This window comes from Neltuma alba, unplaced genomic scaffold (genome assembly GCF_004799145.2).
Source record: "Neltuma alba isolate B1F8T4 unplaced genomic scaffold, ASM479914v2 tig00011283_pilon, whole genome shotgun sequence".
In the NCBI taxonomy this organism is placed as follows: domain Eukaryota; kingdom Viridiplantae; phylum Streptophyta; class Magnoliopsida; order Fabales; family Fabaceae; genus Neltuma; species Neltuma alba.
This window is the reverse complement of record NW_021635992.1, coordinates 77,434-95,698: the sequence shown is the minus strand read 5'-3', so window position 1 is coordinate 95,698 and position 18,265 is coordinate 77,434. Positions and strand designations below refer to the sequence as shown.

Here is an 18,265-nt window from a genome sequence, read left to right as displayed (position 1 = left end):
TATGTAAATCCTCACAGTTCAGTTGATACATATGTGTGTTTATTCTTTGTCTTTCAAAGTAGAAATCAGCTTTTGGCGTCAAATAAGTGTGTTGCTGTGAAACAAGTTGCCAAATTCTCCAGAGGGGTTGTCCCACAAAAAAGCTGTACAAGATCGCGAATTGGCGATAAGTATTATATCTCATTATTTTACCAAAGCGAATCATCACTGTCATGATTGAGCAGAAGCGCTCTCGTTTACGTCCATCTGAAAAGCTAAGCTAAAAAGGTACAACCCTTGTTGCTTTCCCCTCTGATCTCTGAGCTTCTCTCTCTCCCTACCTAGCCTCAGGCAAGGCAACAGCCACTGATTTATGCATTGCGCTTCAGTGGATTTCAGTACTGTAGCTAGGATTGTGTTTTTTATAGACTACAAACAAGTTCTTATAATTAGAAACGGAAGTAGTAATATAACAATGAGTAACCCCTTGTTAATTAGAAATACATGTGCACATCAACTTTAACTGATGATAACGGTATACGCATATACATGCACCTTGAATGAAGAATGACACAATCTGACCGTAATATGAAATTCATTTGAGTATTGTTTGGCTAAAATATACATTTGGTTTTTTAATTTTGTACAATGTTTCAATTTAATCCCTTAATTTTAAAAATCATACATTTGATCCTTTAACCCTAAAATCATTAGGCTTTAATGATGATTTTTTCATAAGAATCATGGATTTTTTGAAAATTAAATTTAATATGTTAGCATTTGAGAATGTTTTATCAATATTTAAGATCTTGATGTCATCATTTTTTTAAAAAAAATTTAGGATTAAAGGACTAAAAATAATTTTTTAAAGTTAAGGGACTAAATTAAAACTTTATATAAAGTTAAAAGGCCAAATATATATTTTAGCCGTATTGTCTTGTGTTTTGTGTATGTACATGCATGTCAGACAATAGCAAATAGTTTATTAATATAATTATATGCAGATAGCTTAAGGTTTAGAGGAGAATTCATTGAGGTCAAAAGAGAGGGAGAGAGAGGAGAATTCATTGATCTATATTATTTTCTTCAATAAACGCAAATAAAAATGTAAGTATAGTACAATTTGACAAATAAGGAAAATAAAAAAAAGAGAAAAGAGGGAGCGTAGGGAGATCAGAAAAAGTAATATTGATCACTTTCTTCGGAAGACTTTGTTGGACGTGGGTCCTCTTTCTTCTACATAAAGAAAGGCTCAATATTTGAAACTAAATAGGTGTCTAATTAATTATTAAGACAGATAAGGGTCAGATTATAGAGTTTAAGGATGATGTCTTGTTTAAGAGAAAAGTATAGATATTTGAGAGCAGAGAAGTGTATTATTTAAGGAAAGATTGTTGGGATATCAAGTAGGAGTGTACTTGGCTTGACATAGGAAGATGTTCCACATCGAATAGAGTTACCTTATGCTAGAAAAGACATCGATAGGTATGTACTGCCTCCGGTATTTAATATAAAATTTTGTTTGATTTTTATTTTGATCCTAAATATAAGACTCCAATACATCTTGTCTCTAATATTTATACATTTTTTTCTGAGATAGTCCTTCTAATAATGATAGTTCTAGCCAACACACTGGATTAGCAATGATATTTTAGGAAAGACAACACATATTTATTACAAATAAATAACTTAACTTATTTTTTTAATCTCATCAAATTAGTCAACTAGCTCTTATAATTAGGACCGGAGGTACTATATAATTGGAAAAAGACTTTATATATTCAATGTGTCTTAACTAATTTAATTATATTAAGAAAGTTAAGTAAATTAGTTAATCATAAGAAATATGACATGTTTTTCTTAAAAGACTATAATCATCTTTCTTAATATCTTCCCTTCCTTACTTACTTGACTATGGTTGAGGGAGTATTCACAGAGATAATGTAGAAAAATTGATAGTATGATAATTATGTCTTATACTTAGGATCAAAATTAACTTAATACTTAGATCTATTAAGGACGGGAGGAGTAGACTTATCAAAATAAAGAGAAAATACATTATCGAAAAGGCCTGCCTAGACACCATCAGTTTTATTGAATTCAACAAAATAAAGAAAAAATACGTTGTCAAAAAGACATAGATACCATCTGTTTTTCTTGTTCATGAGTTAAAGTACGGCAGTATGGTACGCTGCTCACAGCATCACCCACCACAACTTTATTGTCCTCTCTTATCTCTTCCCCCTAATTCCACTTCCTGTATATATAATTTCACCGCATCCTCTTCTGGGAGCTCCCAAAAATAGAGACCGCAAACACTCACATAACAACATACTTAATGATTGTAATAATGCCACCAATAAGACAAAACAAGGAAAAAAAAGACAATGATGAGAAAATAATTCAGCATAGCGAGAAACCTTATCCACGAACAAGACCACAAGATAAAGCCATGAGCAGAATAGCAGCTTCCTTCTCGTCCTGAGGGAATAGAACTTGTTGCGCAGACAAGCTCTTGCTCAACCTCGTAGCAAAATCCTCCAAAACAGGCTTCTTTCTACCTCCACATGGCTTCACTACTCCAAGCTTTCGCTTCTTCTTCTTCTTCTTCTTCAACAGCGGCTTCTTCTCCTGTTTCTTCTGTACCTTGTTTTCCCTCACCGGAGCAGAAGCCGCCGCCGCCATGGCAAGCCTCGCCTTCCTTTGCCGAATTCCACACGCGTTGCAAAGTGACTGTTAAGCCAAAATGACTGCTCAGTGTAGCATATATATATATTTAGCCCATATCCCGCATATGTAATTAATTAGTTAAATTCACTTTGTATTTCCAAGTCTATGAATTAGGGATACTAAAGCCTGTGAAGTCGTTTACAAAGTACAAGAGAAGATGTTTAATTTGAAAGATCAGAAGAAGAAGATGTGTACCTTAGGGCCTGTTGGTCCACTCCTCCAGAGAGGGGTCTTAGTGGTCTGGCAATCAGCACAAACCCTAACACCGATATGAGACGTTTGATCCGAGGAACAAGCTCTATTGCACATGTTATTATGGTCAGTTGATGAGGATAATGATGATGATGATAAGGGCTTCTGATGATGATGATGATCTTCAAACCTCTGCTTACTTTGTTCCCGAACCATCATTCTCATCTTTGAAGGCTTCCACTTGCTTGATCCTTCCTTAACTTGATCATTCTTATCCTCTTTCTTCCACTGGTCTGCCTGATGAACATCACAACACGACAGTGATCGATCAATAAGGCAAATCAACAAAGAGGAGCAAATAATAATAACAATAACAACTAAGAGATATATATATACATATATATAATGCTCACATCTGGGATCATATCCTGGTGATAAGAAGTTTGCAAGCGATTCAGTGACTGATCATGATGGGGGTCATCAGGAGGATAAGAAGATGAAGAAGAGGGTTGAATATGGCTTTGATGAGACATGGAAGAAGACACAGCTGGTGAACAGCGATAAGTTGGTATCATATATATGGATGCACACGCATAAACACACACTGACAGAGATCAGAGAGAGGGAGGGAGGGAGGGAGGGAAGAGAGAGAGAATCACGCGAAGAAATGACAAAGGCAGAAAGGAAGGGACAGAGTTAAAAGGACAAACAATAACTGAATGCAGTGTAAGGAATTGACCCCATTCGTTATGACTCTGACAAAACCCTATCTCCTCATTTAAACACTTTTCACTTATATGCATGCTTCATCATCAATCTCCCCTTCATTGAAGTACTTCCATTTGCTCCCAAAAATCAATTTTGATTTTGTCACATATATGTATAGCATTCAAAATCTGACTTGTAAATGAAGGAGTGCGTACCAATCATGGGATCTTTTAAACCAAACAAACTACACAAAAGAGTATCACTTAGGAATAATTTGAAAGTATCTCTTCAAAAATGTTGTTTAAGCTATATGAGACATATATTCTAAACATCTAACTTTGATACGTTATTAAGACCCAACTCACTTTTTAAAAACAAATTATCGAGGATCCCAACTACATGGAAACTGCTTTTTCTCTAACATGTCGGCTTAGTTTATAAAAATGCGGGAACTAGCTTCTTACTAATTGACCATATAAATAATGATGATGATGATGATGACGACGAACGACGACAGTGACAAAATCAACAATTAATAATAATAAGAGGAATAAGAACAAAACAATAATTACGATAACGAGGTAAGCTACGTCTGAGGGGTTTCGTGCACTCCTCTGGACAGAGTAACTAATAGAGACTCCTGAGATATTATGTAATTACATTAATCCTCTGCTACAGCCTACAGAATTACTCCAAAATTATGTCCCCTTTTTAAACTCGGGCCATCATTTGATTGCATCTTAATATAGCTATATATATAAAAACTAAAATTAATTAGAGTAAAGCCCCATTTTTTCAATTTTAAAATGAAACACCACTTTTTTAAAATATTTCCTTTATAATAGTTTTTAGGGCATTTATTTTTTAATAGGAAAAAACTGAAAAAATTAAAAAAAAAAAAACTCAACGACAAACTAATAAATATACAAGTTTTTTGCTCCGGTGAACAGAGAAAGGAATAAGCCCACAACAAAAATAGAAGTTGGATGAGACCATGAGATCCATTTGAAAGGACGAGGTGGTTTTTCTTTTCAGTTAACCAAGGCTTGTTGGGCCCTGGTGAAGCCCAGTTAAGCTTGTACTCACCGGCCTAGGCCCAACTTTATTTTAAATTCTTCTGTTAGCCCCTGCTTTCGTTCCCCTGTTCTGTTCGTTTTTGTGGATCGACTCTGTCATCTTCCTGTGGCCCATCAAAAATGATTATGATCTTTGCTTTATTTAAAAAAAAAATTAACAGTGAGATTAGCTTTTCAAACTTCATGTAAAAACAGAACCATATATATTAATTCTGCAATAATGCCAGCTGTTAAATACTTAAATAAACAAGTAATGATATGTTTCTACCGAAATCTTGGTTTTAATTATTTATAGTGTGCATTAAGGCACAAATTAAATCAGCATTTGGGAGCATTCCTCAACACAAGGGGTTGGAATTAAAAATAAATGAGAAACTAATTATTAATTATCTGCATAATATGGATTGGTCAACACTTTGTACACTGAGCTTTTGATGAATATTTGGTTGATTGATATAAGCTGTGCTTGTGGATAAAGATGATAAAGGCGTGCCATGTAAGCATATATCTATATCTACATGTTATTGTCTGCCTAATCCATTCAAGACGGATAACGCATATATATATATATATATATATATATATCCATCAAATAAATATGTTATGAACAACGTGTTTGGTATCACTATTAATTGCTTGTTTGAAAGCAACGTTATCGGCCATCAGCTTACTTTAAATATAAAAAAAAAAAAAAAAGCAATCACAATTTAATATTCATTCAAGTATTCAATAATTGGTAACTTGCCATGGTTTCATTCAAATGGAAATTATTAATTAATTGTAACTTCAACTTTTTGGTTTTGTGAAAGAGTGTGTGTGTAAATAAATTATTTATTCTGGGCTTTCTAATAGTAGGTAACATTCAACCTTTTTTTCTGTTTTTAAAGTTATGGGAGGAAGTGGGAATTGTGAGAGAGAAAGAGATCGTGAGGTGAAACTAAAATGACAACGTAAGTAATACATATGTTGTGGTTGGATGGTTTAGTTGTACTTGTTGTTCTGTTATTTGTATAACAGCAACAACCATGGAAAGCGCCTCAACTAACTCAGTGTGGTTCCTTATCATTTCACAGTCACTTTTCTTCATTGCCTCATTCCTATCACTCAAGCAAAGTACAAACCCATCACTCACCAAATCATAATTCCAGCCAATTGCATATATAAACCAATAAATATAATCCAATAGCTTCTCGGATTTGTTTTGATGCTCATATATTCTTGGATATGTGGAGACCTTGCAACAGAAAAAGGTGGGTGTTACTTCTCATTTTTATGATTGCCTCGGGTCATAAAAGGCAGAAGTTAAGTAATTTATTTATATTAAAAAAATTAGTTTAGTTAGTTGTTATTTATGAAAAATGTGTATTGATTTTTTAAAGTTTTTTTTTTTAATCATTTCCATGTAACATCACTCTTATGATGGAAAGACCTCCTTAATCAATAGAGAAACTTAGGGGGGGGGGGGAATTCAAATTTGTGAGACAAAAAAGTATGTTAAAACTTTACATTTAAAATCAAAACAGGCTCCTATACTGTTTCTCATTTATAATTGAAGGAAGTATCATCTCTATTTTTTTTATTTTATACAATTTAAATATACCAAAGTAATAAACAAACATGTCAATGTCAAGCTCAAATTTAGGACCTTGTCTAAATGTAACGAGTGGTGCTGAACATTGAAAATGTCGTCTATGTTTTAAAACTTTAAGTGCAATTCACCAAAAAAATCAAAGCTTATAATCTTCTTGATGGAAAAATCATACGTGAGAATTATTTTTCATATTGTAGACTTGGTAATACTTAAGTATAGACTGGTTTGATCGGTAAGGTAATATCAAATGTCTATATAACTGTCAAAAAAGAGGAAAAATTATTGTAGTCTCACATAAGTAATTAAGTACCAAGTAGGTGAACAATATGGTAATGACAAAGATTTGATATAGGAAATGACAACTTGTCAAAACTTTCGAATGGTTATGTTATTTATGTGGGAGTACGTAATAATTTTTTCTGGAAAAAAAACATTAAATATGAATCATGTTCATTTTGTACTGCAATAATCATTCAGACATTTTTCTGTGATAACTATCACGCATTTCTTAATAACTACCATATTTCTTCATAATCACTTCACATATGTAGGTTGTGTCTTTCAGATTGTTGGGTTTATTTTGGTGAATTTAGGAATTAATTATAACTAATTAGTAGTCCCCATAACAGACAAAACTTGCTTCCACACTGAATTTGTTTGTCAATTTGTTATACATCCATAATGCTCCAAAAGTTTTCATTTCTAATATAATTAAGTTATTGTTTTAGCGACCTAATCTTTACACGTAGTTGCTTTTTTAAAAGGTTTAAACCTTTGAAAAAGGGGCCAGAACAAACTTCAACAAACTCGTGAACTAGATAATTGTTTGTTTTGATTTGTCTGATATTATTGTTTAAAGTGGTCGACTAGTTAGCTCACAATTATGACCAAAATATTGGCTCCCTGCTTTCCCCTGCCACTTTCAAAGTTCAAGCTTAATTATGAAGCCATCATTCAAATCTAAGGGCTGCTTCACCAAAATTTTAATTTTAAATAAACAAGTAAAATAGAAACTTTTTTTCCTTTAAGTGGTAAAGAAAAATCACTTCCAGGTCCACCTATAATATAAATATTGAGATACCCAAAGGCCTAACATCTTTTTAAAAAAATTTTAGCTGAACTTTTTAAAGTTAAAAATAAAAAACTCTAAGTCGTATTAATTATAGAAATTTTTGTGGTACGAGTCATACCTAATTAGGGACTTGTTAATCAACATAGGATTAGAAGTGATGTTCCAACAAATATTCCCTTTGTTTCTCAAAGTTTTAAACATATTTATTTCATCTAAAAATATCATTAAGTTGTTGGAGTAATCTTTTTATTAATTAGAAACTGTTAAAAAATTAATACCAAATTTGAAAGCTAGATAGGGTTGACATGCATACATCAAGGCATGATCCTGGCTATATAGTGCTATATATATTGATTCCACTTATCTTATTCGTACTTTTTTTTAATTATTCGTTTGGACGGTGATACATATCAATTAGTCTTTTTTTGTTGTTGCCCAAAATATCTTCTCACCTGGATGGTAAGAGACTAATCTTTCGAGATACTGTCAAAGTATCCTCCCACCTAAATGGTAAGAAACTAATCTTTCAGAGTACTATCAGACACTGTAGTGGGGACTCCTTTCAATAATATTTTTCTTTATACACACTGTCCCAATGATCAAACCTAAGATATAATGCTTAAGATATTCAAATCCCTTCCACTTGGACCAATACTTGTTGATTCAATTAGTCTTATATTCAAACACATAAGTTTGCATTTAAATATTATTGCAAGTTAGTGGGAGGGGTATGGTGTATAAACATATATATATTTATATATATATGGATCTAACTAATTATAGAAAATGTAAATATGGGAATAATATGTATAATATTGAAATGAACAGGTGACCAGCCAAAAGGCATAAGTGGATCATAAGCACTTAATACATAAAAATTAGGGTTAATATAATCTTTCATCCCTTAAGTTTACTCTTATTTTGATTTTAATCTTTTCAATTTCAAATCATAAGTTTTAGTCCTTCAATGGCAAAATAATCCAAATTTTTATTCAATTATAGGAACAAAAATTTTAAATGAAAAGAAATTTAAAAGACCAAAACTTATAATTCAAAACTTGAAGTACTAAAATTAAAATAAAAACAAATTTAAAAAACTAAAAAATTATATTAACCCTAAAAATTATGTAAATTATATAAAGAGGTGGTTAGCCACCACGGCACGTGGTCCCATCGGAGTAGTTCACTGTTATGAACGAGAGAGTACGCTGCCTATTAACTTAAAGTAATTGTTATTATAACCTATTAATTTAATTTGTCGGTGTGGCCATCAATGATGAGTCTGGTCAAATATACACAAGCCAAATGTCATGTACAATTATAGGTTTCAACAAAAAATGAAAGGCCATGCAATACCATTATCATCATTTTTGAATTTGAAGGGAAAATAATGGCCTCTTGGTATGTTTTTCTAACCATTTGTTGTGGACTTTTAGGTTGTGTGTGTGTATGTGAGAGAAAGGATGAATAATAATGTAAAGCTGAACAATTTGGTCATGGTGGTTGGGGGCTGTGTTGAATCTAAGCTCACAACACCTACCAAAATATGTCGAGTACTCCTGAGTACTTCATTGAAAATAAGAAGAAAAATAGTTAAGTTATTACTTTATTTTATTTAAAATGGAATAAAATTTTCATTTTTATCCATATTTAAATGAAAAAAAATAAAAAAATAAGTATTGAATTTCAAAATTTTAAATCAGTATTAATTACTACACTAGTAAAGAAAATGATTACATTCAAAAAGCGAAAAACAACATATTTTTATAGTAATTCCTAATTTGAAATTTTAAAATTTAATAGTCATTTTTAGGAGACTTTTCCTATTATAAATAAAAAATCATGTCGTAAAAGTTATTTCAAGTTAAAATTTTTAACTAATAATTTTTAGACAAAAATATTTTTAAAACTACCAATTAAGAAATTATGTTTTATTTTGTATTTTGTACCTATTAAAATTTAAAAAAAAAGCATAAAGATTTAAATTTAACCCATTCATATTAAATCCAGACTTTAACAAGTAGCATCTGCTCATATGTGAGTGTACTAGACACTGTGGATGTATTGGAAAGAAATGCAAGAATACTGAAGGTGAAGGTGGTTCAAATTTCTATTTCTCTTAACTAATACCTCATTAAAGTATTGTTATTCCGTCAATGTTCATGTCATTCACGAAACCGCGCCCATCAATAATTTATTCCTTCACCAAATTTAACTAAACTCCATCCACTCCCTTACAAAATATTTTTCCTCCAAAAGCTTAAATAATAAATGAATAAAATTAATGCATTCAGTCAAAAAACAGAATCTGGCCGCATTGAACTACTATATTGTTTTTTTTCCCCCTGGTAATAAACAATATCCTGCAGCTCTATTATTTTGCAAATTAATTTTGCTTACTTAAATTAATTAATAAAATTTGAAGGGTTTAAATAGGGAGACAGCGAAGCTGGGTGGCAGGCAGCTTCAGCCGACCCAATCCATGAAAGCAACGTTATAATTATTATTAATGACATCAGATTAGTTGACTGCTATTGTCAACATCTTTACTCTTTACTTTGCAAAAATGTTTTTCCAAAGAATTATTTTTAAATTCTACTGTCACTCTATAATAATTTAAAAATTTGTAGAACTTGTTTAATGATTTATCTTAAGCGCATCTCATTTTCATTAAATTGGCAAAATCTAGTATATAGCTTTGATCCTCTGACAGATGACTTCTACGTTTTTTTCCTCCATCGTTGATTACTTTCTTTTTCTGAAAGAGATTGTTTCATTTTTCAACACATAATAAATTGATTTTGACTATTTCCTACTAAATATACAGTTATTCTGAAAAATTTTAAAAAGAACAAAAACAGGAAAGTGTATATGGATATTTTTAACATTTTTTTGATTTTAATAGAATAATATCTTGCATCAAATATGAGAAGCTATGAATTTCACATGATATTCTAATTAGGTCTTGAACAATTAGAACTTCGATAGTAATTGACAGCAGTGTTTAGAAATTTCAAAATTTTCAAATATTATTTATTCTAAATAAACAATAAAGATAACTAAAAGAAAAAATGACAGTGAGACAGGCCCGCCACTTCAATTATTGAGTTATTTGAAGCTTTAAAAAATTGCTCGACATGAAAATTATCGTCTCACTAAAATAGAAAGCGACTAGGTAGGAGTAGTAATTAATTAATTACTTAGATGTCAAAATTTAAACTCCAAGCCAACAAATTCATATATAACATAACACCAACCTCATTATTGAGATTAATGAAGTAGACATAACGCCACAAGTTTTTATATACACACACACATAAATGTATATATTTTCTTTTCTAACATTAAAACTTTTAATTAAAAAAATTGAGAATCGAAAAATTCACGAAGGAAAGTCAACTAGATCACTACTATATAAAGAATAAACAAACATGGATAAATCTTAGTTTAAATATCAATTTCAAAGGATATGTTGAAGTACGTTGAATGATTAGAATCGATGATTATGAAGAAGAGGAAAAAAATTGTTCATTGTGCATATATTTTAATAAGAGCGGATCATATACATATCCTTTTCACACGAGCTTAGACAAAATATTAAAGAAATTACGTACGAAGCCTGAGCATCATGGATTAAAAAAGGTGATATTATAATCACATTATTATTATTATTATTAATCTCTCACTCAAACTAATACTTATTATTATATTCATTTAATTTGAACGAATACGACACCTACGAGAGAGAGTTGATTATTGCGTCGCCGTTTTGCTATTGTTATACTCTTCTCTTTTCTTTTTCTTTTTTGGACATTGTGACGCTTGTGGTCCTTTTATCTATAAGTTTCAACAAACTAATTATATTTTGGTGAGATTTGTTTTATTACTAGCATTATATTATATTGAAGAGTGAAAACTGCGAATCATCATCGTATTTTTTATACAACTATGACACAGCCACTCGGGTCCTTCTAGATGCCTTTTTTATGATACCCATGTACAATTTATCATGGGTTCATTTTGTTTATACAAGAGGAAGTATTTCTTTCGGTCCGTAATATAAGAACTAGTCAGGGATTGAATTTAGTTTTAAATACAAGATTTCAATCACTTTCATCTTTCACACTTATCTTTTTTAATCTAAATTATTTCTATTCATTATGCATATAGTAAGGAAGTTTGTATTAAGGGATAAATTCGACACAAATGAGTGAAGAGGATATTTTAAAAAAGCCATGACTAACTAATTTTTTTAATCTACATAAATTAATTAATTAGATTTTATACTAAGAGTCAAAAATAATATATTATTCTTAGGAAAAGGGGGGTGAATTTTGGAGGGTGAGGAGTATGGGAATTAGAGATTGGGCGTGCAGATGGGTAAAGGCAAAATTCCGAAAAGGAAAATAAAGAAGCAAGATGATGTGAAAGGAGGAATAGGATGAGGCTGAGTGAGGGTCACAGGCTTTATGTGCGAAACAAGACTCGACACAAACGTGGGACGGAGGATGTTAGATAACACATATGCTTTGCTTGAGGGTAACATTTATGGTACACAACGAATCTCTCGCAAAATCTGGTGCCACGTGTCCTGGTAGTTGGTGGGCCCGGCGGAGGCCCGTTGAGCCCACCAGTGTGGATATGGTACGGAGGGGCAAGCGCCTTTTGTGTTGCGGCTGCCTGACCTGGCTCTCTCATCTCATCTTCAGCCCTCCCTGCCTCTCCGGTTCTTCCCTCTTGGTTGGTTAGCTTCACAAACGTCGTTGTTAGAGTTGTTATTCATTCATACACTCTTCCCATTCACTTCATCCTCAAGAATTCCTCCTCCCTTATCTCACTTATCCAATGCCCCCACCACAACCCCCTCTTTTTCTATTCGTCTCACACTACTAATCAATCAGTATTCCAGTCGAATCAAACTTTTAGTATAAGAAAATTCTTTCAACATAATTTTTTTTCGTAATTGATAAAAATTCATGCTAAATACATTATTTAGGGAAATTCAAACCTTTTTTCCCCCTAAATAGTGAGTGTTGTTTATTTTTATTGTTTAATCACAAGTTTTAGTCTTTCTTGTTTTTGATTCAAATCCGAGAATGAACCTTTTTCAAAAGAAAAAAATGACATATTATCCGAAAATTTTTTGTTAGTTTTTAGATGCCTTTAAGGAAATGTTTATGCTGTCCTAGATGTATAACTTGGGCCAATGTTGCCGGTTTGATTCTGTCTTGTGATATTAAATCGTTAGTGTTTGTTCTTTTTAAAATCAAGGAAAGCAAAGTTGTTTTCACATTTGAGGGAAAAAAGGTATAGTTTTGGTATTGGAATAGTTGAACTCAATGAAGCAAATACCAGTACAACTTCCCTTAATGGCCTTTATTTCATGGTGTACAGAGGATTGGATGTCACATCTTTATTTGGCAAGACACTGCCTTGGATTTTTGTTTAGTTTTTTTCAGTTTTAATTTTGGACCTTTAGCGGGTCTCTATGTCATTGGTGCTGGTTTGTGTTGTTTTTTCCCCCAGTTCAATTGGTGTCTACGTGTTTTGTTCAGGTTTAATGTTATAAATTTTTTGTCAGGAATTTTCAATTTTCACATGGAAGGTGAAAGTTATGTATCATTTTTAATAGGGAAAACGCACACGTTTTGGTGCTTAAAATGTGCGCCAGAAAAATTTGCAATAACCCTATAATTTTTTCATTAAGAAATCAGCCTGAAGTTACACTCAATTTTGGTTAAAATCTCAATTGTTATCAAATGTAATTGCTACATCACTAACAGCATTGATGGATTAATGACACGTCATCTTCAAAGGTTTTACCCGAAATTGACTATAATTTTATAGACTGATTACTGCATGATGGATTGTAACCTTAGTTTACCATGAATTTAGGAACTAAATTTTTTTTTCCTGTAAAAACACATTTAATAAGGTTGAACAAATTAATAACATGCATGCATGCATGCAACTTTATATATTGATTATCTCAAATAAAAAATTTAAAATAATAAAATAAAATATGGACTATTAATTTCAAATATGGTGACAAATGACGAGCATGTGTTCATGGCATAACTTTATAATTTAGTAATATGAAACTTCAATTTCAATATATTCTGAATTTATGGATATGGTACTTTAATACCCTTGTCGAAATCTTCGTTTTATTTTTAATTGAACGTTTGGCCACAACCAAAGAAAAGAATCACTCATTTATTTATTTGATTTTTTTTTAAAAAAAAAAAGGTTATTGCGTGAGATCACTTATTCTGTTTGATATTGGCAACCGTGAAAAATAATAAAGAGTGGGTTCCACCTGAGAATATGACCTCGCACCAAAATCATTTCCTTATCATTCATAAGCAGGAGACTTGAATGCTTATCACCCACTAACTATCATTATTTTAAAAATACCAATTATGTTATTTTAATTTTAAGCAATTAAAAATATTAAAGTAAATTATACGTGTTATTTAATTTTGTTATAAATATATAAAAATTTTAAGTTTTTAATCATTTGGTTATCCTTTTTAAAATGGTAAATAATTAAACAAATAAAATATGAGTAATTTGAATGTAAATCTTGTCCAGCTCATGTAATCTCGTAGTTATCAAGTTAGCGTTATGGGGAGATAGGGGATGGATATTATTATTTATTTATTTATTTAATAAGAAAAAGCGATTAAAAAAAAAAAGATAATAACTTTTTTGGTCTTCCTTCAAGCATCGCAGCCGGTGCCATTAGATAAAACTAATTGGATGCTTTTGTTTTGCTTAGTGAGTTGCCATTTGCCAACAATTCCAATTGGCAAGTTGAAGGAATAAAACGTGAAGTGATTAATCGGATTAGCCAACCCTTTCTTGGCGTCACATTGATGGAAATCTCAAATATTCACCACATTAAATCATTCAATTATTAGAATGTAATAAGTGTATGAACAATATTATTGAAAAAAAAATATTAAGAATCCAATGAACAAGGGATAAGTCTAAAATGAGCCATATTGTTTACAACTTATTAAACTTCTTATAATTGTTAACCATGATATTGATGACTATAACCCGAAATTTCATCAATCATAAAAATATATATAATATATTTGTAAGTATAAAAGAAATAAAAATATATGTCTTATGGAAAAATTATTCATAAGGCTCGAGTAAAAAACAATTAATATGGATACGGCACAAAAGTTATATACTTGAAAATAAAATTTACAAATCAAGCAAGTAAAAAACTAAGGCCTTGTTCCTTATTTAAACAGTTTTTTTTTTAAAAAAAAACAAAAGTAGAAAAACTTGTTTGATAATTTTTTTAGTTAAGTCTTAAAAAAAATAAAATATATTTTTAAAAATTGAAATACTAAAATAATTTTTAGTCGTTTTCTCTTTTTTTATTTGAAAAATTTGAGAAAATTTTTTCCGCTTAATAATTTTTTCTTAATTTGAAAATCTAAATTCTCATAAAAGCTTCACTCTCTGATTTCAGCATGTTCATTTTAAAATGAATTTTTTTTAGAAAAATTATGCAAACAGATTATATTTTGTTTTTCCCCCAACAATTGTTTTAAAAAACAAGTTTATAAAATTGTTTTGAGGGAAAAAAACAGAACCCAACAAGCCATTAATTTTTTTGAATTTATTAGCATTTAATTTTTTTTATCTGAGGTCTATGAATAATTTTCCGTGGTTTTAATATTATTATTTTAGATTATAGTATTATAGAGAAGTAAAAAAGGATACAAAACATTTTGCTAATTTAATTATTTAATGTTTTCGGCCCGATGGTTGGGAAAAAGTGGATAACGAGGACGACAAAATTTGTTGGCAAGGAGTGCAAGAGGATGCAATTGGCACTTAATCCGTTGTACGTGGAAATGAAAAAGACCCTCATGGGCCCCACTTTAGATTCTCTTTTACTTAATTGCGTAATAAGCCCCAGGAATTAGTTTGAGCTCTGTACTGTACACTTGAAAAATTAACTAAATCACTCTAATTAAAATTTAAGCGTCGAACGCACACTTCCCTTTTACCTTTTTTGCCCCCGGAAAAACATTTAAATCGTTTAGTCTAGACACACCGATATATTTTTTTTTTCCAACACTCCTATCTTTTAAAAGGGAAAATTGTGCAGTGTCTAATGGTTAGTCCTTTTGCCTAGATCATCTCGAATAATAAACCATACATTTTTTTTAATTGCCAATGATTAACAACACTTCTAAGATCAAGCCGAGTATTATTACATATACAAGTTTTAATTGATAAATTACGCGTATTTATACAAGTTTTATAAAGTATATATGGTTAACAAAAAACAAAACAGAACACTGATGTGCAAAAAGTGCTTTTTATAAAGTCTGCATGCACACCAATATTTTATAGGGCGGCTATATTTGACATGAGGATTAAAACTTTCATGGTTGAATCATGCTTAGTTAATGAATCAAGGATTTAATATATACATATATACGAGTATATATATATATTAAAAAACTGTTTAATGGAGGAAATTAATAGATAAAAAAATAATAATAGAGTAGGGGAGCTGGCATGATGAAATTGTTGGATGGATTTGTCATGAACATACGCAACATTGGCTGTTGGAAACGCGCATGAATAGGTTCTCCATATCATTGATTCATTATATATTTTCATAAGAAAGCAACAATTATTGTAATCTCTTCCTAATTAATTATGGCAGTGTGCAGGTTACGAATTTCCTTTGTCTGATAATTGTAATTATTTTTATATATTTCCCAAAAATATTGAACCATGATTAACATGAACATGAGAATATACTGTTAGGCTCCATATGAATCAGATTCTCTGTTTTTTTGTTGATACAAAATATTTCTTCTTTAAGCAACTGCTGGAACTCCTTTTCCCAATTATTTTTTTTCGGTGATAATTCCTTTTCCCAATTATTGTTCACTATTGTTAAGCATTAGATTAAATTATAAAGCAGACACTCTATTAATTTAAACAAGATATATATTTATTTTTCTGGGACAATTAATTCATTAGTTTTTATAGTTTTGCCTGATTTCTAACCAGGTTCTTGTTTTTTTTTTAAAATTGTGGTATTATATTTTTTCAACTGTAGCTTTGATATCTGTGCCCATAATTTATTACTCATGACTTATGTGGATGTTGATTAAGTGACATGCAAGTTGTCAGAAAATATAAAATAAAAAAGAGATTTTTTTAAAACAAAATAATGGAATAAAATTAATTTATTATCAATATAAAAAATTATTATACTTATAACCATCTCCATCTATCTACATAATATCTAATCTGGTTGAATTTTTTAATTTAAATTCACTTGACAAAATTAATTTAAATGTATATTGAGTGAAAGTCACGTTGTCTAGCTACTTACACCATATCTCTTACATATTAGCAAATCATACATATACATAATTAGGCATAATGATATTATGCGATCTATATAGTGGATCCCACTTAATAGAATAAAATTTGTTGTTGTTATTGTATATAATTAAGGAGACCTAATAGAAATAAAAACTATAAAGACTTAATTAAAAATGAGTTAAAATGATAGGATTTTGCATATTAATTTTCTGTTTTTATTAGATCATATATTTGTATATATAGATAATTAAAATATATTTTAATTTCATTTTTGGCAACAGATATTAATCATATTTAAATTAAGAAGTTTTGGCCAAAAATATTTAAATTAAAATTAATAATGTGAGAATCATCATAAACCAATGTGGTACATGTCTTTGTTTGAACAGCGACCACCCTAGTTCTTATTATAATCACTTATAAGTCACCTATAGGTATTTAATATTTATTTTTTTATTTTACCTTTATTTAAATTTTGTTAGACAAAAAAAGAAAGAGGAAAGAATGAGATGTGAAAAAAAAATTTTAAATCCAGAGAGAAAGAAAAATTTCAACAAGGGCAAATTTAAAAAAATTACTACTATCAATTTAATCTATTTTTCAACAAGTGAAAAAAATATTGCAAGTAACTTATAAAGAACTGGACTGATAGCTAACTTTTCGGATTTCGTGGAAAAGGAAGGAAATATGTTTCAATTAATATATTGTTTTGGACAGGTGGCATCTTGTAATTGGGTAGTATGAAGAATGATTTTCCAGCAAATATTGAGCAGATAGGTGACGGACCAAAGAGTCAAAAGTATACGTAGGACACATGTGGCAACTCGACTTTTTTTAAAACGAACTAATCCAAAAAAATCTAACCACCAGACAAATTCACAAAAATAATTCTTTCTTTTTGTCAGCAATTCACAAAAAAAAAATCAAGAAAAATAAAAATCCATAAAATATTATCTGTTGTTTAATTTTTAATATCTCTTGTTATTTGCATTTTCACAAATACAATTATTTTATTTTACGCCACCTCTTCCGCATTTGCTTAGCTGAAAGGAGGATCATTAGTTGTCCGTCAAACGAAGACAGATAATATGTCAAATGTAATAACGATAATATAGATCATAAATATATTTTTTAACAAAAAAAATCACGAATAATACAAATCATACAGTATTTCATAAGTTGCACGATCTTTTTTCTTTTTTAATTTTTTTTAAAGCACATAAGTCAAGTCTAATTTACAAACTGGTTCCAAACTCTTCAACAATCATGTGACCAAGGTTTTTCCTTTTTTTGGGGGGGACGAGCATGTGATCAAGTTGAAGAATCAAGATTTAGAAGAATCCAAACAAGTATTTATACAATTAATCATGGTTAATAGTTATTATGAATAAATAAAAAAAGCTATAAGAAACAATATTAGCGGGGCCTCAAAACAGCTTAATAGTAGTAGTTCATTAATGTAGAAACATGTAATTTAATTTGCAAGATTTTATTTATGTTTATTTGATGATTGATTGATAAATGATACGATGTAATTAT

General features: G+C 30.3%; 1 protein-coding gene across 1 annotated transcript; it reads right to left on the bottom strand.

The window, feature by feature from the left end:
• Nucleotides 1-2,288: 2,288 nt before the first annotated feature.
• LOC114711184 (putative GATA transcription factor 22) lies at nucleotides 2,289-3,546 on the bottom strand. Its single transcript, XM_028895546.1, has 3 exons — nucleotides 3,315-3,546; nucleotides 2,905-3,198; nucleotides 2,289-2,712 (listed from the first exon to the last, which is right to left on the bottom strand). The coding sequence occupies exons 1-3, from the start codon at nucleotides 3,474-3,476 to the stop codon at nucleotides 2,401-2,403; spliced, it is 768 nt and encodes a 255-aa protein (XP_028751379.1). The 5' UTR covers nucleotides 3,477-3,546; the 3' UTR covers nucleotides 2,289-2,400.
• Between the last annotated feature and the right edge of the window lie 14,719 nt (nucleotides 3,547-18,265).